The sequence below is a fragment of the Seriola dumerili genome, unplaced genomic scaffold (genome assembly GCF_002260705.1).
Source record: "Seriola dumerili isolate Sdu_G_001 unplaced genomic scaffold, Sdu_1.0 BDQW01000468.1, whole genome shotgun sequence".
NCBI lineage: Eukaryota > Metazoa > Chordata > Actinopteri > Carangiformes > Carangidae > Seriola > Seriola dumerili.
This window is the reverse complement of record NW_019174723.1, coordinates 4,342,594-4,368,480: the sequence shown is the minus strand read 5'-3', so window position 1 is coordinate 4,368,480 and position 25,887 is coordinate 4,342,594. Positions and strand designations below refer to the sequence as shown.

The 25,887-nt window shown below is 42.4% G+C and overlaps 1 protein-coding gene across 1 annotated transcript; it reads right to left on the bottom strand.

The window, feature by feature from the left end:
• Positions 1-983: 983 nt before the first annotated feature.
• Positions 984-24,689, bottom strand: fam120c (family with sequence similarity 120C). Its single transcript, XM_022763050.1, has 17 exons — positions 23,164-24,689; positions 20,615-20,861; positions 20,367-20,449; positions 17,356-17,484; positions 16,440-16,542; positions 16,225-16,298; positions 15,569-15,843; positions 13,323-13,485; positions 13,135-13,218; positions 12,758-12,929; positions 10,878-11,127; positions 8,300-8,414; positions 6,266-6,475; positions 5,434-5,674; positions 5,071-5,206; positions 4,348-4,411; positions 984-4,161 (listed from the first exon to the last, which is right to left on the bottom strand). Exons 1-17 carry the CDS (start codon positions 23,677-23,679, stop codon positions 3,904-3,906), a joined length of 3,120 nt encoding a protein of 1,039 aa, XP_022618771.1. The 5' UTR covers positions 23,680-24,689; the 3' UTR covers positions 984-3,903.
• Between the last annotated feature and the right edge of the window lie 1,198 nt (positions 24,690-25,887).

The window sequence follows — 25,887 nt, the reverse complement described above, 5'->3', positions numbered from 1 at the left end:
AATGAGTCGACCACAAAATCGTTATCAGGGATATTATGAGAATCAAACATAGTGCAGACAACGATTTTCAATTCGAAAAAAAACAAAACAAAACGGGCAATATTTACTTACGTACATCATAAATGGTGAAGTGGTCTAAAGATGCCATATAAAATACAGGTAAGGAAAATCGCAATCATTACAGTTCAAATCTCTAGGTTGGCTAAGCGTATTTCAGTACTAACTGAAGCAATGGTAGAAGGATTAGATTAGAAGATGTAATAACATTAAAAATAGTAAGAAAAACACATTTGCACAATTGAATAAAACAGTTTTGATTTTTTTTTTCTGATTTTTTTTTCCAGACTCTGGCTAGATACATACAGAAACTGATTATCAACGTTAATATAACCTTTACTGTTAGTTGGGTTGATTAAGGGGCGGGGCAGCCCAAAGAGAAAAAGAGAAAAACGGCCAATAGTAACGGTCCTAAGGGCTAAAGGAGAGGCAGAGAGGGAGGTGGTAAGAGTGAAAGAGAGAACTGAAATACAGAGTGGGGTGGGGGGGGGGGGGGTAACCTGTGTGTAAAATATCTGTATTTGTGTGTGGCTGCTTTTAATGACAATCAATGGGTATGATGTGTGTGTATGTGTGTGCACGTGTGAGCATGTCATCTATGAGGAAGATACGAGGGCAGAGAAAAGAAGTGAATGAACAGTTTGGGGAGGGGTAGGGAGGAGGGCAGGCGAGAGAAAGTGTCATAGCAGGAAGATGATGGGAGTGGGTTGGGGGGGTGGGGGGGTTAGGATAACAAGCATAAAAATCACTGATCAAATATCTATCAAACTAAAACAGACAAGGACAAAAGAGGGACACTACATCATGTATTGTGTTGACTTTTTTTTCCATACTAGCTACTGTGTAACTCAGGGTTTAACATCTATGTATCTGTGTGTATGTGTGTGTGTGTATTAATGTGTTGTGTGTATAGATGGTTGTTTCTGTGCCTACCCGACGACACCGCTAACATGTTGTTTTTTTTGTTTTTTTTTTTAACCCGTCCATGCAAACTTGTGAATGTGGGGTTTTCGAGTCAGTAGAATGTGTTACCAAATGATCTCTTGATGAACTGACGACCACTCCACTGGGAACTGAAACTGCACAAAATCACTTCAGCACAAAAGCAGAGAGAATGCTGCTGATAACAAATGCAACTGAATACCTGTCTGTCGTGTGCGCGTGTCTGCGTCTATGTGCTCTTGTTTTATACGTGTGTGTGTGTATGTGTGTGTGTGTGTGTGTGTGTGTGTGTGTGTGTAATGGTTATCTGGCGAGCGAATCGAGAGAGGGCATCGTAAACCGGATCACACTCTGGCTCGCCGCAGAAAAGCCATCTTCTAACAATGTACTGTTGCGATACACATATTTGTACTAATGTCAAAAGTTGAAAGCAGTTAAGTATATGACTCCTAGTAATTCTAGACTTAGTATTTCGGCCAGTGGAGCTATATTCTCTAGCCTAGTCTTGGTGTCTGTGTATTACGGTCATGTGTTAAGCCCGACGCTGTTACCTACTCTTAACCTATAAACACCTAAAGCACTCGCATGCTTAATCCCTACCAATAACGGCTAACATGTCCAAACCTCTGATTTCATTTGGTGTTGGTGTAAGAGACGGCGGCGCGGCCCAGCCCTGTGATGATGAGCGTACGCCTACACTCATGGCTGGGTCAACTGTCAGCGTTTCACTGTAATGTGTTGAGTTCATAACAGAGGGGATGTCTGACGCGACTACATTAACACTTACATATATAGTCAGGGTTTTGTCCTTCAAAACGGCATTTCATAAGAGCTTTATCCATGTCAATTTTGTGGCACACAATAGAGCACAAGTCATCAACATAGTAAGAAAATAAGGTGCTTCTTGTTGACTTGCCTTTTTTTAAAATGAGCTCATTTCAACCTCTTACGTACGTTTATAGAGATTACAATGTTCATGGCCAGCATCTCTCAGGCAATATTTGTCGGTCTACTGCTTTTACATTTGCAGTTGTGCTACCAGTAATCGGTAAGAAGTACATATTTGTATTTCCATTGTCAGATGAAACCTACTGTGGGGGACACATCTCATTCTCTACAAACATAAGTGCTCTAATAAAACAATTCAGTATCTTATAAGTCTCAGATTGTGAGCGGCACTCTCAGGTCCGCCATGAGGCCTCCCTCTCCCCTGTCGTGTGACATGTGATCCAACCCATAAAGCCTCTGCTGTGGCTGAGGTGCTTCAGGGCAGGGAAGTGCTTCCTGCTGGTCTAAAGTGACACACCAGAGCTCTGCGGGGCAACAGCTCTTGGTGTTGGGCTATTGTCATGACAACAGTTGCTCAACCACCACCTGAGGGTGGAGGGATCTTTGAGGCTTTGCTGCCACACCCCTTTTATATCAGTGGCCGCCTCAGTCGGCTAGCCTTATTAAAATACACTTTGGAAATAACTTTTTAGAAATCTGAAATGATTCCCGGGAATCCTTGACATGGACAATCAGGAGTCCTTTCAGCTTCATTGCAAAGTTCTTGATTGAATGTGTGAGGCCAGTCTGAAGGGAACTCTGCCTGGCAGCAGTCACCCAAACTCTCACCATCCATCTCCATCTTTCGCTGGGTTAGCATTATTCTTTTCTTTTTGGCCTTAACTCCAGAAGGTGCCTCAGAGTTTCTCATTTCTTTATCACCTGGTAGAGGACTGTCCAGTGTGGTTTAACATTTTTTAAAACAAAGTGCTTCTTTGTCTGAAACCACTCTGTTCACATTCTGACGTCTCTCAAATAGATCTTTACCTTTAAATGTAGTTCTACATGTCATTATGATTTACTTAGGCGCAGGGGACACCCCTCACAGACTGTCAATTCAACTGTACAGGGGCTTGTTCAATTTCATTATATTTAAATACAACATTAAGTGCTTCTGTTGGGATAATACAATCAAAGCTTTGGGACAAAGGGACAAAGGGGGGGGTGGGAATATAATATAATAATGCACTTTTTTTGTTTTTGGAGGAGCGGGGGGAAAATCTTGCATACTTTAGGGCTTAAGGTGCATAAATTCATGGGGGTCTCTTAGCACAACAGCTAAGCACTAGGCTATGCTACATAGGTCAAAGTAAAATAGCACACTAATACCATGGCGGTGCAGAAGTGCTCCAGTGATAGATAACCAATTGATCTATAAAGGGGTTTGATGCTAGCAAGTGTGCCAACACTGTGTGTTTAGCAGTGTGGCTAGCCTGCAGAGTGAGGGGGACGAGGGTCACTGCACAGAAGAATGGTACATCACTCTGAACGTCTCTCTCAACTCATGTAAGACAAACTCACACGAGATGGCTATGGCAACAAACCACATTAACACACAACTACCGACCATGGCGACCAGGCCTAGATGCTGTAACCACGGAAACCACATCCAATCTGTCACCGTAACCGCAAGCTTAACATCTGTGTGCAGAGATTCAAACAACGGGACCATTAAAAACAAAAAAATAAGAATCTTAAACTGTACAGATACCCATACTTCGAGGGGGCTCGTTCAAAATGGTGGGTTGTAATGGGGGTGGGGCTTCAAGCTTATTTTTACTCTGAGTGCGGGAGGGAGGCATTTAGGATTTTTGAGGGGTGGGGCGCTTACAGACTCATGGAGAAGACCTCTCTTCATAAAATAATGTAAAACCACATGAGAAAACTAAAAAGGGAGTAACAGCTAACTGCTTTAGCCTATCACATGGAGCAGCGGGGGAGGCCGAGGAGGAGCCTCGCTTCACCTCCTGCTCCATGTGATAAGGTGCACAGCTAGCAGGCGGGGCTACAAAAACAGGGAAAGGCAGTCGAACACAGATAACTCTCTCAGAGCAGTGCATCCCAGGAAGGATGCCATCACTCTTCCTTCTGTAGCGCTCCGTCTGACGGGCAGTCGTCAAGGCAACAGGGGGCCTCCACTTCCACCCCCTCTGATTGGTTGTCTCTGCTGGCTAAGGCACACGGGATTGGCTGGGCCAGGGGGGCCAGCTCCAAGGACTGGCCGATGGCGGAGGTTGCTGAGCTGCCGTTCAGCTGCTGAGTCGCAACCTCTGGCGTGGAGCCCGCCTCTTCTGAGGGCTTTGGGGGACTGCTGGCTGGGGGGGATGATGACGTCTGGAGGAGTTTTAACAGAACAGCAGGAGGCATTAGAAGGAGAGAAAGAGTGTGGGAACGTGACAGACAAAGAGGGAATTGATATCTGTGATGTTCTCTGGTGGTTTCAACGTTCATGTCAGGATATGAACTACAGGGCGATACAGCTTAGTGTAAAAGTTTGGTTTGTTACTTGATGGGTCATACCTGTGTTCTGTTGGCAGCTGCCTTTTTCCCTCCCCTTACTTTTGCTGGAATCTCTTTACCCCTCCTGTGATGAAGAAACAGAGTCATTTAAAAAGTACCCATCTCGTATTGCACTTCTGTAACTTTGTTGGACTCCTGATGGATAAAATACTACATGTCAATGCAGCAGAAACAGGGAGGTTGTTTTCTTTTTTCTAACTTCACATACCCAGACTGTTTATTTTCAAACTCATACTGAACAAACAAAAACAAAAAAAAAAGGCTTTACACAACATATTTCACAAATACAGTAACACTGTAGACAGCATTTGATGTTTAACATCAGTTCCCCCTTAAAGTGAGGAAATATTAGTCATCAGTCTTAGGGCTCAGTCACACCATCTTTTAAGACAAATTCAATCCCTCATTACTTTATAACCACCCATTCACACGTTATCTCTGTTGTGTCCAAAATATAGAAAGTTATTGCTTTAATTGATACTTTTCTGGTAAAACATAAAAAAATGCAGGGCAAAAGAGCCTGCATATGAAATGTAAATGTTACAGCTTTGGAAAGCTGGCAGTTGCATAACAATATAGCTATATACAGCAAGTACATAGGTTGTAGTTGATACTATTCACAGTTATACAGAGTATATCCAAGCTCCTCAATATCTACATTCTTCCTGAAAAGTTATTGTGGCAAAAGTGTTGTTTTGGAGACTAAAAGACCATATTACTCACCCTTTCCCTGCTCCCACTGACACCACCTGCATGTTGAACCCCCCTCTTCCGCGGACTGGTTTGTTCCCAGCCCACTGGCCAACCACCATGCCAGCTATCTCCAGTTTCCCTCCCTGAGGGGGGATGGACTGAATGCCTGAAGAAAGAAGAACATTATTGACAGTTTAGACAGACAGTCTTTTCTTACTGTAGAGTCAGTCTGAAGTGACAAACTAGAGCTGTCCCAATTGTATACAATACATGCACCAAATGGCCTCCGTTTTTATGCAATGCATATTTGGATCTGCTTAGAATGAGTGTGTTGTATCAAATTGGGACAGGCTATTGTCTACTTAGAGACAATATGAGAAAGCAACTCTGTACCTGGGAAGGCTCTGGGTCTGTGCTGGGCGGGGTGATGTGGATGATGTGGGTGATGATGAGGGGGCATGCCGCCCATGGGGCGAGGTGGGTAGAGAGGAGGCATGGGGTAGAAAGGGGGCACCATGGCAGGGGGCAGGAAGGCAGGAGGTGGAAGAGGAGGGGGAGGAGGAGGAGGGCGGGACAGGTTGATGCCCTCGAGGATCGCCTGACGCATCTTCTCGACCTTAGACACCAGCTCCTCCTGCAGAGCAGAAAGACGGCCGTGACTGAGCCTTTGAGGTACAGTTATTGAGATGAAGACACCACCACAGCCTGGGAAAGTCTTGAGTGAGGACACTGATGAGATCACATTTCTCCTTTACTTTACTCAATAATTACTGTCTAAGTGCCTTTAAACCAAGGCACTAAAATGCTGGTGTCAACAGCACTCCAGTATTAAAAGTCCGTTTGAGACATGCACCCCTTAAAATACAAAAAAATACTTAACATGCAGCATGTTACCAAACTGGAATTAAACAGTAAAAAGTCAAAAAGTTTTTACCTACCTCATTGCTTCTGTGATTTTCTTGTCATTTGGGATTATTAAAGTACTCTGTCTGTCTGTCTGTCTGTCTGTCTGTCGTTTTATCATTGAACATTTTATCATTTTAAAACTGTGGGTTTATATTGGCTTTCTGGTCTTGAAAGACAAACTTCCATCACTTGCTCATTCATTTCCCTCCATCACTGTGCTGCCATGAGCTGAGAGGATTACACACACATACACACACACACACCCAAAAACTCACACACACACACACACACACACACACAAACACTCTCTGGTTCGTACCTGCCCCTCACACATGTCCAGCAGGGCGGCCCGGTCGCGGGCGGCCCGGGCCAGTTTGCTCTGGAACAGTTTGCCGTCGAAGAAGCCCCAGGGACAACAGTGTTCCCACGGCAACGGCTGGCCGCACACATCATTGATGAACAGCGCTGTGTCAACGCCGGCCATAAAGAGAGCAGCCAGCTGCACACCACGGGCATCCACCTTCTCCACCTGACAGCCAACACACAAATGAGAAGTGACAGTAATTTCAGACTGTGCGCAGTACACAGAGATGAGGAGAAGACAGAAGACATGACAGTGCAGAGGAGCTGTGAATCACAAGCTCTTGAACACATGGTTTGTTGGCACACACGTCACACTTTGTCTCAAAGGAGGATTTCAGAAGAATTTGGCTTTTTTCATCAAGATCACTTAAATAGCCGCAAAGGAGGGATAGTGAGATTAGTTTAGCCAGCAGACTCAAACATGCTCTGCACAAAGAGACGAAATCAGGAGCACAAAAAGCAAGAAAGGAAAACATGTGAATCGTGTATAGAAATATTAGATTTCAGTGTAAAAACCCTGATCTATCATTCTGTTTACAGGCACCATATACCCACCATACACTAGAAGACTTCAAAAAGACTTAAAAGACTAAAGAGTTTTTAGTCTTACACTATACTCACACAATCATACTCGCACAGACAAACAGACATGTACACTCATGGCTTGTATTCATTCAGCTCCATCTGTCAAAGGCGCACACGCGCATGCACACACGCGACATCCTAACCAAGCGACATCCTAACCAAGCATTAGGAATTAAAATCAAGAATTAAAAATTGGTCTGAAAGTTTCCAGGTTTTCCAGGATGTGTGGGAACCCTGTTTGCTGTGTGTGTGTGTTGGAGTAGACTGACAGCGGAGTGAGAAGAGAACAGGCAAACAGCATGACAGTGTCACTGTGTCTGAATTCAACAAATAGTCAAATGTTCAGCAGTGGAAACGTCTGGAGGGACTTTTCCATTAGCTTCAGTCTGACTTATTGTACATACAAACATACATTAATGAACTGACTGAAGTACTGAATCAATGAACTACATGGATTACAACACAAACACATATTCCTACATATCACCATAGTTACCAAATAAAGAAGTCACACATCTACTATCATTAAATTCTCTGGTAGTACTGTTTGATTTCAGACCACAAACAATCTGCACCAGAGTCAGCCTGGAGGCGGGCTGAGACCCTCCTTTTCATGCGGCCTTGGTCCAGTTGTTTAGTCCGCACCAGAGTTTGATTCACAGCTCTCCCTGGTGCGTGAGTCCAAACACACGCACCAGGGTTTGTTTCAACTTAACTAGAGCTGAAATGACTATTTGATTGATAGAAAAATAATCTTCAACTGCTAAATTTTGATCATGGAGTAATTGTTTGTCATCTTTCAATCAAAACTTTCAACACATTCTCTGCTTTCAGCTCCTTTTCTTTGTCATATATCACAGTCAAATGAATATCTTTAGGTTTTAGACTTAGTTAAACAAATCAAAACATTTTAAAATGCCACCTTGGGAAATGCAAAGTGAGGGGCATTTATTCACAATTTTGTGAGTGTTTACCTGAAATCTGCTATATTTTTATTTGACCACTCAGAAAACAGTTAGCCAATCAGAAGAGAGACTCAAGAGTCTCTCTGAGACTCAGAGTCTCTCTTCTGATTGGCTCACTGACCTGTTGTTACTAGAGCTCCAGAGAGATGCCTGAGAGAGGAGATGTAAAACTACACTTCAAATAAAACACAGGAAAAGTATAAAATATGGGACCGTTAAGAAAAAAAATAAACTGCCAGGTTGATTGATGATGAAAATAATGGTTAGTTGCAGCCCTGTACCGAACTTGTGCACCTTGATTTTGTGCTTCTCAAAAACACACTGCACTAAACAAGAGCACAAATAAAGGAAAGTAGAAACTAAATGAAAATAACGTGCAGAAACATGTGTATTCAGTAGGAAACCCCCCAACAGTGATGGAAGGAGGAGTTGTGTCTCACCTTGAGTTCCTGTAGCTGGTCGGGTTCGTAGAGCTGGCTGGAAACAGCCTGGGCCAGGAAGGCATCTAGCTCATGTCTCTGGAGGATCCTTCCTCCAGGCCACTGCATCATATACCTGAGAGCGAAGGACAAACAAAGCTAAGTTGAGAGCAGGAACACAGAACTATGGAGTATAGTGATGTCTACTGTTTCTTAAGAACTAGCTCCAAACCACTTAATTTGAATTGCTGGCTTTGAATTGAAATCTGATCTAGTTAAAAAATGCCTATAATCACATAATACAGCATTGACACAGTAAATGCAATAAAAATATTTTAAAAAAAGAGTCCCATATGTAGTGTAAGAGGTGAGTGTGACAGCAGACGAGGGATATCCCCTAAAACCCGAGAAGTGAGCAGAAGAGCTTTGAATAAAATTTCTGTTGCAGGGGAACGATGCACAGTGTACCTCAGGGACTGAATCACTGGTTTCTTTGTATTAATAGTATCATATTTTGACTTATTGTCAATCCCCTAATAAGCCCTTTCCACAGAGGACATTGTGACATCTCACAGTAGGAAAAGCCCAGAAGTGCATAATAACAAGAATGACTGATGAACTCCCTGTAAGTGCTTCCGTTTCAGGATCCTGTTCATGCAGGTTCCCTGCTGTTACTAAGATGGAGCTATCGTTAATGTCATTAGTAAAAACCTGGGATTTTTCTATTATAATGTTTGCTGTGACAAAGTCCTGGTGACATTGAATATGCACAGAACCACTTTGTTTCTGATAGTTTCTGAATCACCTTAAAATAGGAAGTTGCAAATTCACAAACATGATTCAAAACAAAGTAAAACTGAAAGACTAAACAAACATTCACACCATCACACTGACATGATTCCGTTCAAATTACTAGTACGCTGTAGTCCAATGTTGTTAAGTAGGTAGAACAAGGTCCAGTCCAGAGGGGCCCACCATGTCCAAGACCGGTTGCCATATCTTATTGAATCCCCCTACATTATCATGAAGGGTGTAGGTCACTTTTACTCAGTACCTCCTTACACCGATCATCCACAGCAGGGACGTCCTTACAGATCCACAACTTGACAAAAGTCTTTCTCGCAATATATAAGAGTATTCAATCAGTTTAGCGTTGTTTTAGCCTTGGCGATAGCTCCAGGTCATATTCTATCAACAATTTAATCTTTCACTTCTCTAAAAAATGTTTGTGTCTTTGCACATTTCCAAAACAAATGTTCATATGTGCCAATTTGTAAACTGCATTTAATACATTTAGGAGAGCTTAGACCAAGCTTACCTCTCAGTAATAGTGTACAATGAAGCTTGTGTAACATTTCAAATTGTGTCTCCATCAGTATTAAAGCTCACTATAGTGAGTGTTTCTTCTGTTTGACATTCTATATCAATTTGCCATTGCTTTCAGATGTTATCAGTAGACTAATTACAACTTAAACTTAAGAAATAAATCTTTTGTCACTGGTTGTTTAAGAATGTCTTCCTAGAAAGACACGTTTGGAGCTTGTGTGTGTCCGAGTGACATTTTGACATCATTTTGTCCTGCAGAAAAACCTCTCACTATGCTCACTTTGTGTTCATGCATCATTCCCAGGTGGTAACTCCTGTTTCCAGCCTTGTAGTCACACAATTTAAAAGGCCTAAATTAACCACTTGTTCTGTGTTTTATATTTGGATCGTGTTTTTAATTTTGTAAATAAGTGATACAAATAAGCAGCATACAGCTCCTTTTAACTTAGCTCAATCGTTGTATTTGTGTTAATATTGGATTTTATTTTGCAGCCGTTTTGCCACAGGCTTGTTGATACCTCTGTTACTCTTTTTTTTGCTTGTCCAACTCGGCTGCTCGTAATTACCATCAAACCACTCATGCTCGAAACATTACTTAAACGATTAACTGATACTGATTATCTGATTATCAAAATAATCATCACAGATGTTTTGGCCAAGAGAATTAACATCCACCAGCTGTAAACCTTCATTTATCAATATCAAACTTATCAGAGCACAGTGGAAACACAGGTCAACTGGAACAAAGATTTACTGAGCAACATAACTTATCAAGCAACACACCCATTACGATTAGAAAATTACAGAGCTACTTCCTGCTGTATAAATGTAACCAACACCAACATGGAGGTCAAGCTGGCGTAATAATACACTGCATGCAGTGTACTAAGATACTGTGCAGCCTTGAGTATTTACTGTCATTTTCATGAGCAAAACAATTCAGAATCGATTAATTTGCTGACTATTTCCTGAATTAACTAATTTTTTTTATCTTGAAAAATGTTTTTTTAAATGCCAATCACCATTTTCCATAGCCACTAACAGCCCCACTAACAGTCTAAAACCCAAGGATGTTTAATTTGCTATCATATAAAACAAGGAAAAGCAGTGAAAAGAACTGAGCACAAATGTTCATCCACACACTCTCTGACACTGGTTCTCACTGAGGTGCCTACAAAGACACACACTACATTAAGGGCAAGGCACGTGCACATTTTAATGAGGCATTATAAAAGAATACTACACCCAGCAGAGGTGTAAAACACTGTCATACCTGAGCACGCAACACATGAGCAGCAGATGCTGTGGAACCTGTGCTGGGTTGAGGAGGGCTGGGCAGTCAGAGCGAAGGCAGGCCAGAAAGGCCCTGGTTCTCCTGGAGCGGTCCTCGCTGGCACGACCCAACCACAGCCGCCTCAGGTTGGGGCAGGTCCACTCCCGGAAACACAAGGCTGGAACCAGCTCTGGAGTAAGGGCTGACTTGGCCTTACCGCTGCTCCACTCTTTGACAATCACTGGAGGAACTGTCACAGAGAGCCAAGAAAGAGAGGTGTGGGCATGGTTTGGTTTAAAGGAAATGGTACAACTGGCACTATAAATGTATGACACAGACAGTTCAGTGCCAGGCTTTAGAGCAAGTTGATATATCACTGTTGCATTGTGGTATGAATCATGTAGCTAACAGACTCAGTAAGAGTGTAGGTAGGGTTAAAAGCCCGTCAATGCTCTGTAATATAAATAAAGGTTTAGTTCCCATGGTTAACTTTGAGACTTTCTTGTCTTTCTCACAGCAGCCATTCTGACATTTCATCCCAGGAAAAGCACAAGTGTAACTTAATACAGCAACGCCGCTTCAGTTACATGTAGGGGTGTGGGAAGAGCCCTGCAACCAGTAGACCTGAGTGGAAACTGGCCAACAGTAATGACATTATCTACACCTGTGTTTGGCAAATCAAAATGTCCTCTGCCTACACAGCAACATCAAAGCTGCAAATGCAAATAGTGGCTTGTTCCCTTAACTAGCTTTCTGGCGAGTCAGCAGATGTATAACCACTTCATATCTACTTCACATTGGCTAAGGAAACCTTCACCGCTCTAATCTATGCCTTGCTGATTTACTGATGCATGCTTTCAGTAAAGGACCTTCCTCAAGTGTCAGCAGATGTGTGAGGTAGCCCACTGAAAAACAGAAGAACAAACATAACCACTAAAAATGTGTCCCAAACCCGAGCTGGTCTGACATGAAGCCAACTGCTCCCTCACTTCTGTTCCACTAGCTTTCACTTCTCACTGTGTTTCTCATTGGATGTTTTTACTTGTTAGCTACTACGGCTGCAACCAACATTTATTTGATCTTCAGTTTGCCTCTGCTGTCCAACCAGCAGTCCAAAAGCTCAAGATATTTAATGTACTGTCACATATGACAAAGAAACATTTGATACGCTGAAACCAGAGACTATTTCGCATTTTTGCTTGAAAAAATTAAATTATGAAAAGATTAGTCAATTATCAAAATAGTTGCCGGTGAATTTTCTGTCAATTGACGAACCGGCTAATCGTCACAGCTCAACTAGCTACCATTTCTGCTCACATTGACAAAAAAATCATTAAACAGTAAAGCTATAACCATCAGTTAAACAACCAAAAATAAACCTTGGACTTGACAAACTTCTGATACTTCAATACAGTACTGTGTTGTATTTGCCGGTACATGCCGTACAAACAATACTCCGGAAATATCAGGCTATATCAACAGCTGATGTATATTCTACATCCCTGTACTCGAAGATTACATGACAAAATAAACCAAGAAACCAATTGAAACTGAAATTGGTTAAATCACACAATAAGGGCACAATAGATTAGCCAGCTAAAATATATTACAATCTAAATATGAGGAAAAAAACAAGAACCCTACATTAAAGTTAACTAGTTACCAAGAGGGCTAACCAACCTGGTTCAAAAGTGATCTCAACCAAGCCCATTAAGGGAATTCATTCATCACAGAAATGATCAATTCAAAAGAAAAACACAGATTTGTGGAGAACCCGTCTAAGAATTAATCAAAGAATAAATGTAAGGGTGTGTACAGTCAACAATGATCAATCTGTCTCTCTCTCACTGGCCTCATCTACCTACTCTACTCAGGCCTACCTTCCAGGGGAGCCCTCTTTCGGAGGGCAAGCCTCTCCAGGCGGCGGTGTGTCTCAGCCAGACTGAAGAGGACGCCGTAGGCATACTGTCTGGCAGCACGGAACAGCAGAGAGGCAGGAGGAAGCTCAGAGTTACACTCATCCTCTATACACACTGGCATCTTCATCTCTCCCTGGGGGGGCGGATGGTGGAGGGAGAGGTAAAGACAAACGAAATAAGAAGAGAGATTAACAGGAGGAAGCGGAGGTCTGACGAGGTTTATTTCTTACTCTGTTGTCTTTTTTATAATTCTTTTTTTTAACTAGACAAGATGATGAGGGGACAAATGCAAAGACAAATAAAACTTGGATGTCATATGAGTGAGGACAATTGTGTACCTTGGTCAATATGTGGTAAATCTGGGGGTACATTAGTCCTCTTCTGTGTCTGTGTTCGGCTACACGAAGAACCTCAGCACTGACCTAAAGTGACAAACAGAAAAAAACAGGAAACACTGATGCCAAAATGCAGCTTTCCACAAAAACAACCTACAACTGCTACTTGATTTGTGTTTTATGTCTCTCACCTGAGGCAGAGGGGGTGTGGTTATGTCCATGTGACTCCGCGTCGCCATAGACAGCAGTGACGGAATGTTTGACCCACTCCCGTTGCCTTGGGAACCGTCTCCAGAGGCCGAGCCCCCCCTTCCAGCAGGATCCTCCCACCGAGAGGACTTGTCCGTCAAATGGCTGAAAGAAAGGGTTTATGGGAGTGTTTAGTCATCCTGGCCTGGCATTCATCTTATGTCTGTGGGTTTAATAGGGGTGTAAAGATTAAACAATACATATAGGAAAACATGCACAAGACTACAGGACATTTGACTACAGGATGAAATTCAGAAAAAAAATAGATATGGTTGTAAACAAAAAAAAACAATCTTTCCAATAATCTCTCTTCGCCTCTGTGTATGGTCACTGCATTCCAGTCAGTCACATACCTGCTTAAAGTTATCCCTAATATTTCCACAATGACAGACATGTTGGATTTGTGTAAACACAAGTTGCTTTTAGCCAATCCGACAGACAGATCAATTGTCAATATGCGTGCTTGTGTGTGTGAGTGAGTGAGTGAGTGAGAGAGCGAGCCAGCGAGAGAGAGAGAGAACGAGCACAGCATGGAGGGGTTGAGCGAATAAAATCAGGTTTTATCCATTTGAAATAGTCAAATATTTTTTCGGTACAGAATGAAACTGTTGGGACTAATCAGACTGTGGCAGAGGACGTCAGTAGAGTAGGTGGCCCTTCTATGTGGCCAGGACGCATTTGCGTTCACACTGCTAAAAGAATGTGGCCACACGTGGTCCAGACCATCTCCGTATGTGGTCTGAGTGATCGGATCTCAAATGCGTCTTCAATGTGTCTTGGGTGCGTTCATACGTGAACCTGAGAGCTGTCTACCTGTGACAGGATCAGCTGAGACAGATGTTAATACCAGGTCTAAACAGGGTGCAAGAGACTGGGGTTAACACCTCCCAGTCAAAGGCATTTTCAGGAACTGAACTGAAATGTATCCAGTGTATCACTGTTCCTGTTGATTATTGTATGTGTAGCAGAGGAGATCGTTTTCTGACGTATTTCTGATTCAGTATTTGGAATAAATAATTGACTGTTGTTCCTGGACCGTTGCTGTTCTGATTGTGGACTTTGGACCTAAATGTGTATCAAATCGTTTCAGAGGAAGAGATACACACCCCTGTTTGTCTGTGTATTTGCACTATTGCACAGTTTCTGCAAAAAAGGCATTTCCTCAAACGTATTTTGTGCAAACGTGTCAATGTTCACTTTGTTTCAGTGGCTCGCTACAAAATAGACACTATTGCAGCAAAAAGAGTATAAACCTCTACAACGTGTCCAAGGGTTCCCCCATTCTGACTTTTAAATCCCATTTCAGGAAGATTCGTGGGTCAACAAAACACATGAAGAGGCAAAATCACATGTTCACCACTGCAGATGATTTGCCCTGCTGCTTTTTCTTTCTCCTCAGTCACTCCTCAGTAAGCCTTGAATCTCTAGGCTGCAGCTGGGCTACTTCACACCACAAGCTTGTTGACAAAAAGCCAGTCAGTCAACAAGTGTCTGTGAAATAGAGATGCTATGAGTGCAGTGCATTGTGGGAAAGGCTCATCCGATATGAAATTGGCTTTATAAATCTCTGCCTGCGCTGTTCTCAGGTCAAGCAGGACTTCATAGTGGTGCTTTAACTGGGAAAAGATATCTGCATGCTACTGTGACGTCATTGTCAAAGCACCGCCTACTGAAAACAGGTAATAACCCTCAAGTGACAATCATCATTTGATTTACATGACATTTTCATGGTCTGGTTTACACTTGATATACAGGAACGTAATGCATGTTGGCGGCCTCAACTGGGCTCCTGGCAGCGGCCCTGAGGTTCGTGACAGTGCGAGGGTCCGGAAAACGCTGCTCGCAGCTTAAATTTTTCACTGAATCCTTCATAATGATTGATGTGAGAGCGAGGGACACAAGTGTCTCACAAGTAAACCCTCTGTAAATTCTCACATCAATTACATTCGTCTGACAGCGCTCAATAGCTCTCATAGACTTAAAATGATTTCATTCTTGTTTATTTCCTTTCCATTTACTGACCTGTTGCATGTTCAACGTAAAGTGTAGCCTGCCAACATACTGTGAAAGCTAAACTCTTCCTGTGAGTAGTCAAAACAAGTGCTTTGTTCCACCTAAAATGACAAAGTCCCTTTTTGACTTAAATGTAACGAGGCAGCTTGTCTGAAGCCCGGACTACATGTCTTACTTTGCATTGCTGTCATTGGGTTCGTCTCCATCTGATGACGAGGAAGGTGACGGAGAGGGACCAGACTGACTGCCGGTGTGATGATTGGGTAATCGATTTCCCCCCTGAGTGGAATCATATGGAGCTGACCAGTCAGTGAAGCCCATCTTGCCCGTCAGTGAATCGTTGCAGTCTTGGGACGGTGGCGGTGGGTTCTGGAACAGAGGGGTGGAGCCAGGTCCGTATGGAGCATTTTGATAGGGTGGCTTTAACCCTGGGACCTGGGGAGGAGGGAACTGCGGTTGGACAAGAGGGGAGAGGAGAGGGGAGGGATAAGAAAATAAACGGGTTGGAAAAGGAAGAAACAGAGAGAAGTAGGAGAGGAGAGAGAGGGAAGGGAGAAGGGAGAAGATGTCTCAGGGACGGGAGCTAATACTGTCCTATTTTATTTCACATCAAGCTATAAGCATCTAATCAAGGCTGGTGGGAGGATTTTGGATGGAAAGGACTGCACCCTCCTCAGGCAGCCAGTTTTCCCCCTAAATGAACTCTTGCCACAAAGGGATTTAAAAGAGCAAAAAACTTAATCCACTCTGCTACATATAGATTTATGTAGAGCAGAGAACAATTACACACACATCAGGGAAGATGAAGGATTGCCAAGCGCAGGAATCTACCTGATTCTTTCCAGGCTGCATCGGTCCCATGTGGCCAGGTGGTCCCCCAAATGGAGTGGGTCCAAACCCAGGTACTGAGCATGAAAAGACGAAAAAAAAAAAGGAAGCAAATTAACATTTTTTTTTATAAATATATATGCAGCTCCAATAAGACAAAAGTGATTACATAATGTTGTAGGCACTTGATTCTGTTTCCTGAGCAGTTCAGGACTCACAGATGAAAGAGGAGGGCCCCATGTTGGGCGAGCGTGGTTTGGAGGCAGCTGAGAAATACTCCACAGCTTTCTTGAATCGCTCCACCTTGTCCTCCATACGAGACTGTGAGAGGAACAAAGCATCGTGTTGACTACATAACGGTGGGATTATGACACATTATAGGCACAGAGATGCCCTGGCATTAAATGTTCACATACATCAAATCACAGTAAACAGCGCAACAATGAACCCCATAAAACCTAAATTGACCCGTCACTACGTTCCCGCAGGAACTCTCGCAGAATTTGATACTGTTAACGAGCTTCTCGTTTCTCAGCTGTATTTCTTGAGTTAGCCAAACTATAAATGAAATTGTTGGCTCTTACTTATTAAAAACATATTTCAAACTGGTGCCTGTACACTCAGCCAAGGTACAGCAAATACTTTTCTGATAAAGATTAATTTGTATCATCATCTGTATCATTAAAAACACTGTTTGCACCCCTTGGTTGGAGCACAGACCCCCTCCCAGGGCAAATGTCACAGAGCAGTGACAAGACATACTGTATATAAACTGATTAGAAAGGCTGCATTAGTTTGGGCCCAAATATGTCCAGTGTAATCAACACTGTAAACACTGCAGCTTCCTCTCCTGAAGAACTGAGACTATTTAATCCTGTTAAGCACATGGATTATTATAAGGTCTGGTAGAAGTCTATGGTTTAGCACTGATTTGTGAGTGAAGTACAGATGCGGACTTAAGTTTGAGTCTGGTATATAAGGTCAAACATTAGTTAAAAGCACATTTATACTTTTAAATTCTTAGGTGTAATGTGTATGTATACTTTTCATAAATTTAAATGAATTCATTACATTGATTAAAAAAAAAACTAAATCATAATAATCAGTGAAATGTACAGTGCAAACATGACTCACCTGTGACTGTTTGAAGACATCTCTGGCGATGGCGTCGAGGTTTCCCAGGTCTTTGATGGAGGAGACGTACTCTGAGACGGCCTTAATCACCACCTCACAGGGCGGCAGCACCAACTGATGAGCTCGCACCTGCAACAGCAAACACAGTTTTGATGCACGTATCTCTGGTTCAGTCGGGAGAAAAACTATGAAAGGGCTACAGAGATATTAATCTGATCTAATCTAATCATTTTACAACTTTTTTTCACTTTTCACTCACTTTTTTTTTTTTTTTTTAAATCAACTTGGAGCACAATCACTTTACTTAAGTAAACAGAAACTTCAAAGGTACTTAGTGCACTGCAGGGTCACTACATGGCTAATGTATTCGACCACAGTTACAAAGGAAGGACTGTTTTTGAATTTTGAAAAAGCATTAGGGCCAAACCAACATACCTCGCCACTAATATTACTGGTTGATGACCTTTTACAGATTTTGGTGTTATTCCATTAATAAAAATTATAGTGCAATTACAAAAGGCATCTGTGCTATAATTTATATGTTTAATTTCACAATTATATCAGACCTTTTGAGTCGATACTCATTTAAAAAACATGTACTTTAGCCATTAGCCTCAATACTGAGTCTGAGTTGCTATTCGCCAACGGTTCGTTCAAAACAACAAATCTTTTGGGTGAACGAACTGTGAATCACTTCCTGAAACGACCCATTAATTTCTCTATTCAGTTGAACATGCAGGGATACACTCCCTGACTGAGTGAGTGATTCAAGTCATTGATTCACTCACTCAGTGTGAGTGAGTGAGTGAGGGATACACTGACATGTATATTTAGTTGTTAGCAGGGATACTCTTACTCACTGAGTGAGTGCTTCCAGTTAGTTTTGTTCGCAGGTGTAATGGGGTATGTTCAAGTCTAGTTTGGTACTTTATTGATTCCGGAGGGAAAATTATTGCACGTGTTGCCACAGCAGCAACACACGTGCAGTACAACACAACGCGTCGCAAGTAGCGTATACAAACAAACAGCTTTAGAACAAAATATGAGAGTGATTAATAGTAGAACAAAAAAAATGTGGAAGAACAAAGTATATATCAATGCCAACAAAATAATAATAAATATAAGGGATAAAAATAAAAAGGACAACTAGATGTACAAATCAGCAGAATATATGCCTGGCGACAAATATGTGAGTGGGACAACAGAATATGAATAGCAGTGCAAAGAAGGGCTCAGTGATAGTCAGCGGCCCCTGAGACTGCCTCAGATCCTTCCACTGTGAGAGAACGGTGCATGTTCAGTGATTCGTTCACTGAATGTACTACAGAGTGAATGTGAGGCTCATGAACGTGAACAGTGAACATGAGCCCTGAGTGATAGTCAGTGGCTCAAACTGCCTAAATCAGGCCCATTAAGTTAGTAATGTAAGTTTAATGCTAAACTGTGCATCAGTTAAAAAGGCTTAACAGTCATTAAAATAAACAGCTTTCAACTCCCATATACAGTCCGGAAAATCAAAATATCAAGAATTATAAAAAGACTTTGGCATGTTTGTCAAAGCGACAGCGACAGTTCTGGAAGCCAGGGGTCATGAGGAATATATTCCGTTCAGCTGTGTCAAGCACTGAGCAAATCTTTTTAATGAACTATTTCAAGTGCTTGTTTTAACTATTTTAAGTGATCCAAGATGCTGAAGAGAAAACTGCTTTGCACACTGCTGAATCAAAGAGAAATTTTAGTTAGCCAGACATCATCTTCAAGCCAGATTTGAAAAATTCCAGATATAACATTCAGGAGATCCCCTCATCTCAAGTTGCCTGGCTAAATAACTTTAATTGGATTCTGCTTGTGTCTGGTTCATAGAGTTAAACCTTTAAATTCCTCTGTTATTATTATGTATGAGAGAAAATGCCTGGACAGGACAAATCTCAAAATTCAAACACCCATTTATATCAGCTCTGATAATCTAATTATAATTTAACTGAGAGGCATAATTAGAGAGTAGAGAGTATGTCATGTTCTAGAAGTCGTTTAAGACAACAGCGCAGCTACTAGAGGATTCCCAGTTTAATTGGTAAGCAATAAAACACAACATGAAGGTAATAGACATGAGGGTAATAGACAAAGTTGAGGCTGTTCTTGCACTATGTAACATGGGTTGAGCTGGTACAATCTCCCACAGGATGTGCGTTTGTGGCACAAACCACCAATTACATGTCTTCACCTATAAGAAGCAGTGAGCTTGCTTTTCTCAGTACAGACATCATGGCAGAGGTGAAGAGACTAGCTCCTAGCATCTACATCTTACCACACAACTGCCAGCAAATGCTGACTTGACATGAGTGGACAGCGTGATTTCTGGTTTGTACTGAGATGATGATTTTTTTGTTTGTTGTCTGAGCGATTGATAGGCTTTGTTTTCTGTACATGAGCTGTTCATTTCTAGGGGTTCACTGCTTCCAGTACCGTTAACCGCTCAAACCCAACAGAATTTAATGCGCCACCGTCCTGTAATAGCCACTTGTTGCTGTAGAGGCAGCAGAAGCAGCAGAGGCTGCTGCTTCTGCTGCGCAGCTAAAGGTACATTGTTTTGCTTTAAACAGTCAAAATGAGAAGACAGATTCGAGCAATGTTTAAATATTTAAAATGTGTCATGTGTGTGGAAACAAGTGCTGGAAACTAATGAAAATCCACTGATGAGAAAGCATTATGCTCCTAAACCACAAAGGATTTTATTGTGAAACAGCAGCTCTCAGCAACAGCAAATTAGCATAGAAGATGACCAGAAAGGCTTCTCTCCAGAAATGATACTATACATATAAGACTGAGAAAATTAGACCTATAAAGACCTAAAGTAAGCAAGCAATCTGGTTGTGTTGACACTTGAGCTTAGTCAGGACTCACAAAACAATTTGAGTCATTATACCATTACGTTATCGTTAAAGCTTGGTGTGATTTTGTGTGATTTGGTGTGATTTGCGAAAGACTTGGGACACAGAAGCATACAGTACCTTGAGAGAAGCTAGTGGGTGTTCTGGTCCCAGCAGACTCCAGTGGAAGGCAGCCAGGTCCTCATCAGGCAGAATATGATTTCCTGCAAGACGGAAATGCTTTCAGATGTTTGCTGTGTCAACGAACAAGCACAACAGACAAAGAGAGGCGCCAAAAATACACTTCACAAGTAGGGCGTGTGTTTCAGTGAAAGAGAAATGTGGCATATGTTTGAATTTGTGGAAGCTGAGGTATGTCTGGTCCTTACCCAGCAGAGCAGCAAAGCAGGGCAGGTGCTGTGTCTTAAGCCCGAGCTGCCTGGCAGCCTCAGACAGCAGATACTGGTGTGTGGTCAGGTTCTTGCCGTTCCAGCTCAGTTTGAGTGCGTGCGATGAGAAATAGGCGGGTACGTTGCAGAGGGCAAACTCAGAATCCTGAGCAATCAGACCAGCAAATCCATAGTCCCTGTAGAGAGACAGCACTTCCTGGTGGTGGTCCTCCAAAGTCTGTACAACCTGTGGAAACAGAATGGGCAAACTCAGCCTGCTGTGTCATGAAAACACAAACTCTGGATGGAGTTTGATGGCATCTCCTTGTGAATGCATCACAGTTTGCAGCATAGTTCAAGTCAAATGATCACAGTAATAATTAGTCAATTAATCAAGTAGCTGAGTGACAGAAAATATATCTGAAGCTATTTTGACAATTGCTGTTTTTTGAGCAATATACAACTCCCAATGTGTCTCTAATTTGTGGATTTGTGACAGCCTTTTTTCTTTTTTTACTATTTTCTAATTTCTTTTTAATCACAAATGACTAATCAGGAAAATAACTAAGATCAATCGTTACTGAAAATAATCTTTAGTTGTGGACAGGAAGTAGCTGTTGCTGTATAATTGCACAAACACCACATAACAACATCAAAGACAGTAAAAATTACCCAACATTTGCTACCAGTCATCGCAATATACTCAATTTATAATGAAGGTAAAGATGAGAGACTCCTAGTGGTGCTGATACCTGACACTATGTATACCGAGTTTAGCTAAGCTTAGCTCCATAGTCCACACAAACAATTCATAAAGCACTGTTCTCTTGAAAAAAATACATTTGTGGTAATTTGTGCTGCACCAATCACTTCCAAATTGCTGGTGATGCAGATACCCAGACCTAGGGCAACATCACTTTTTCAGAAAGCATTGATGCAGTACCCAAATGGTGCATGTGGTGCATAGTTATTGCACAGAGAGAGCACGGAAGAGCTTCTGGATTATGCCAGAACTGTTATGTTAATCTTGTTAATCAACGTCTGTGTTAATCAATGTGAAAACTAAATAATTACATTCAGTTACCTCATTAAAAATCTATTTAATGAGCTGGTAATGAAATCTCTTTCAAATGAATGCAATATGGGACAGGGATGGCAAGGCTGATTCTGAGGAAACTGTTTTATGACAGATTTGTTTGAACTGTTTCATATTTCTGTTGTGTCACTCAACAATAATACAAACAAACTAATATAAAATTTCAACAGCCGGAATAATAGATATGCAAAATGTCAAATAGATAGGTTAAATGGGCGTGTATTACACGTAAAGATGAGAAGGCACTCTCTGCAACGAGAGGAGCAGCAGTGTACTTTATAAAAAGGTGTAATTTAAGCAGAGGCAGGATACTTGAAGCTGCAGAAATAGGACTGTTTCTCAGAATACGGGTAGAAAGACAAGTACACATGGGAACTGTGAGTAATGATGCTGTACTAGCACAAAGAGCATCAGAGTCTGTTGTACTGTAATGTGGGTGGGATTTTCTGTTCTAACAAGTACGTTCTCAGTATACACGATGGTACTGGGCTTTTAATACTAGCATGCAATCTGATGGGAAGGTAAATCAAAGGCAAAAACTGACAGCCAAGTAAAGCTGATTGAAAGGAAACTTCAGGGGCAGTGTGGCTGCATTTACGGCAGGCCTTCAACATGACATTATGAGTCACATTTCCTTTTTCAAAGACTTCATGTGAAGTTATTCGGTGCCTCATTAAAAGATTTGGTTACATTACAACACATTTCTTTATCTCACTTAAGCCTAATATATTTAAACATATAGTATATCCACCTTTTGGTAATTTATATCAGTATAAATTATATTATATATAAATATATACCAAATACTTTTGTGTCAATAGGTCAAATGCACAAAAAAATAAAATACTTTAAACTTTCATCAACCAATTGAAACGCATGGAATAAGTCCTTACAAGTGTACCACTGTCAGGCACTGGGGATCTATAAATAGTCTATCCACTCAGCAGTTGTTCAACAATGTATGAAAGGTTCATTGAGTTCATGTTATGTAATATATAGGTTAAACTAGGTCATGTTGTGAAATACATGTTTCTAACCGCTCTTGAATAAGGTTGCAAAGAGCAGCCTTTCATAGATCCAAAATATCTGTTGCACTGGAAACATTTGTCCTCCCAGTAGACCATCCCAAATACATCCATGAAAGCAGAGCAGACCAACTAAAGGTATTAGCTAGAGACAGGAATCTATACTCTGCTTGCAACAAACAGCCAGTCTGCAGTTTGACAGACCGGGTCTGTCTTCGTGTAAAGCTCTAAACAAAACCCCAGGTTGACTAGTATCAGTGGTTAGGTCAGGCAGCTACACTTGCTCACTAACTGGAAGGAGTTAAAACAGCGCTGGATGATGTAAGCTACTAAATGGGCGTGCTGCGAGAAAGGGCAACTGTTAAATGAACGGCACGCCATATGACCACAATAAAACAACTTCACACAGCCATTATCACATTGCTCACCCGCACTCGGAAGCGGAACATGGCGAGGCGGACACAGTGGCTGAGGCAAGCCGGGGGCAGGAACCATGCCCGGGGAGGCGGGGTGGCCTTGCTGCCGACGTGGTTGACTATCAGCTGCGCCGTCTGTCGCTGGCCCTGAGCTCGCCGCGCCCACTCGGGCCAGCGCTCCTTCCCCAATGTGCCGTTGAAAACCACGACCAGCTCCAGGCCACCCTGGTACAGGCAGGCCTGTGACAGGGCAGCAAGGTAGCCCAGCATGGCGTTCCACTCGCCCCCGCACACCCAGTCCGTCTGATAACCGCCGTAGAGGCGCTGTAGGCCGGAGTCAGCGTCGATTAGGATCCTGGCAGGCGGGGGCGGGGGAGGCATGGGCCCGGGGTGATGTGGGTGGTGGTGTGGATGATGGTGGTGAGGGGGCTGGCGGGCCGCGGTACGGGCAAGCTTCAGGAGGTCCACCGGGACTGCGGCCCCGGGACACCGCTTCTCTAAATACTCTTGAAAACCCTGCACTCCCATGACGGTGTTGTTGAGCCTGTGTGTCTGGCCGGGAGCGGGCTCTGAATACGTTCTGTACGCCGTGTTTGTAATGTGATGTGGGGCGAGACTGTAGCTAGCTGTGCACTTCAGGCAAGCTAACTGGTCTCCGATGTAGTGACTAACTGTAGTTTCGTTAACCCTGCAAAACAACTTATCCGACACCCAGACTGGTGAAATGAGTCACTATGCACTGCTGCACGACCCTGTCAGTCAAAGCTACTTAATTACCTAAATATCGAAATGCCAATTTTTCAGTTTTGGTTGCGATTGCTCAGTTTAGTGTCCATCCCTGTGGATTTTTGGTGAGATGCCAGCAAGGCCAGTGCAGCTACCTACAACCAGAAAAAGTTCAACATATTTACTACTCCCATAATTTGGCTTTAACATACCCAGCTTCCAAAATGTAGTTGGCAGCAAGTAACAGAAATGCAGCTGGCTCGTGGATGTTATTGAGAAATGACTATAATATAATGATCCTGCTGGTTTGTGCACATGAAACAGAGTCAATACTGCGCATTAGTTAGCAACCAACAGGCTGGATGGCCAGTTCGCGGACATGATGTTAAACCGAGTAGCTTGTAAAATCGTTACAGATTCAGTATTTGGACATTTATTCTGCACTACCTCAGGCTAAATTTCAGCACATGTGTAGCGAAGCTTGGTGGCTCGCCGGTGTCAGAGTATGGATTAAAAACAAACTAACAAGCTGTGTGCCTGCCTGGCTGACTGACGAACTGTACTGATATTTGCTAACGGTGTGGCTAGCCGTTAGCTGCTGGCAGGGTCCCCGGCGTGATTTGACGCGTCAACTCCCGAAGACAAGTCCGGGGCGGACACGACGCGGAATGAGATGGATGTTTGACGAAATAAAAGAAAAGTAACTAAAAGAAAATAAAAATAAAAGCCCGATGGTGCCTCCCTCGCTTTCTTCCACACTCACGGCTTCATGTTGCAGAGGGGAACATTACTTCCAAGCGACATCAGCCATCTTGCGACTTCCTCGCGGCCCAGTGGAGTGGGAGGGAAGGCGGAGGGAGTGAAGGGAGGAGGCGCCGCCGCGGGAACGCTGGGAAATGTAGTGTAATAACCATATCACGTCTCATTAGCAACACTGTGGCGACAAAGAGAAAAAACTACAACTACCAGTCAAAGGATAACGGCGGTTTGGTTGGGGATAAAAAGCTGGAGAGTAGAATTTCTCCAAGAGGTCCACAAGTGATTCAACTATAAACATCGTCATTTGTCCGAATATTTACATGCTCAACATGCAGATATAACATGTAAAAAATCATAATATAACAGCTGAAATGGTAGGCTAATGTGGATGCTAAACGATCTGCCTTATAGTAGCTCTTAACAAATGCTTAAGCAGTGATGCAGGAAATACAAGTAAGAAAAACTAGTGAATTAACAAATTAAACATTAATAAGTTGTTATTTGGTGCATGAAAAACGATTGAGGTGTAACAGGTAGAATGGTGCTGACCCATTCATGTTCAATCTCTGTCGCCTCCCAGTGGTCGTATTCAGCTCTGCTGTTGACGAAAAACGAGAAACTAACAAACTAACTAGGCCAGCGGGCCTCAAGGCTCTCTGTTCAGGTTGGCATGGTGACATGAAGCCAGCTCCAAGTAATGCAACTGCACTGTGTTTGCCTGTGTTACCGCTGTCTGCGTTTCCTCTTTCATCAAAACTATGCACAATAAGGATCCTTTTGTGGATGAGTGAATGCAACCAGAGCGGTGGCCGGCCCAGGAATGGAACAGGCACCCCCGGAATCTGACTGGCCAACCTTGGTGCCCTCCCATACGAGAGTCATAAGGAGATAGGTAGTTGGCTGATAAGTATCAGAGCCTCTGTGTGAAGTGACTGTTAACTGTTCACTTGTTTCTTCACTATTCACTGTTTCTTCAAATTTCACTAAAATTAACACAAATAAACATAAAACAACTGCAAAGCGATATAAAATAACCACAGTCAGTCATGTAAGAATAACCACAAAGTGATGCAAAATAACCACAAAATGATACATAATTACTATAAAGTGATGTAAAATAATCACAAAGTGATACATGAAGTGATGTGAAGTAACCACAACGTGATGCAAAATAACCAGTCATGCAAAGTAAACACAAAGAGACACAGAATGAACCCTAAGTGAAACAAAATTACAAAAAAGGGATGCAAA

Excerpts from the sequence above, each read along its gene's own strand:
- fam120c (XM_022763050.1), bottom strand. The coding sequence starts at position 23,679 with ATGGGAGTGCAGGGTTTTCAAGAGTATTTAGAGAAGCGGTGTCCCGGG. Across the intron at positions 12,930-13,134 it reads TTTACCACATATTGACCAAG|GGAGAGATGAAGATGCCAGT; the intron begins GTACACAATTGT and ends CCGCCCCCCCAG. Across the intron at positions 5,675-6,265 it reads TGGACATGTGTGAGGGGCAG|GAGGAGCTGGTGTCTAAGGT; the intron begins GTACGAACCAGA and ends TCTGCTCTGCAG.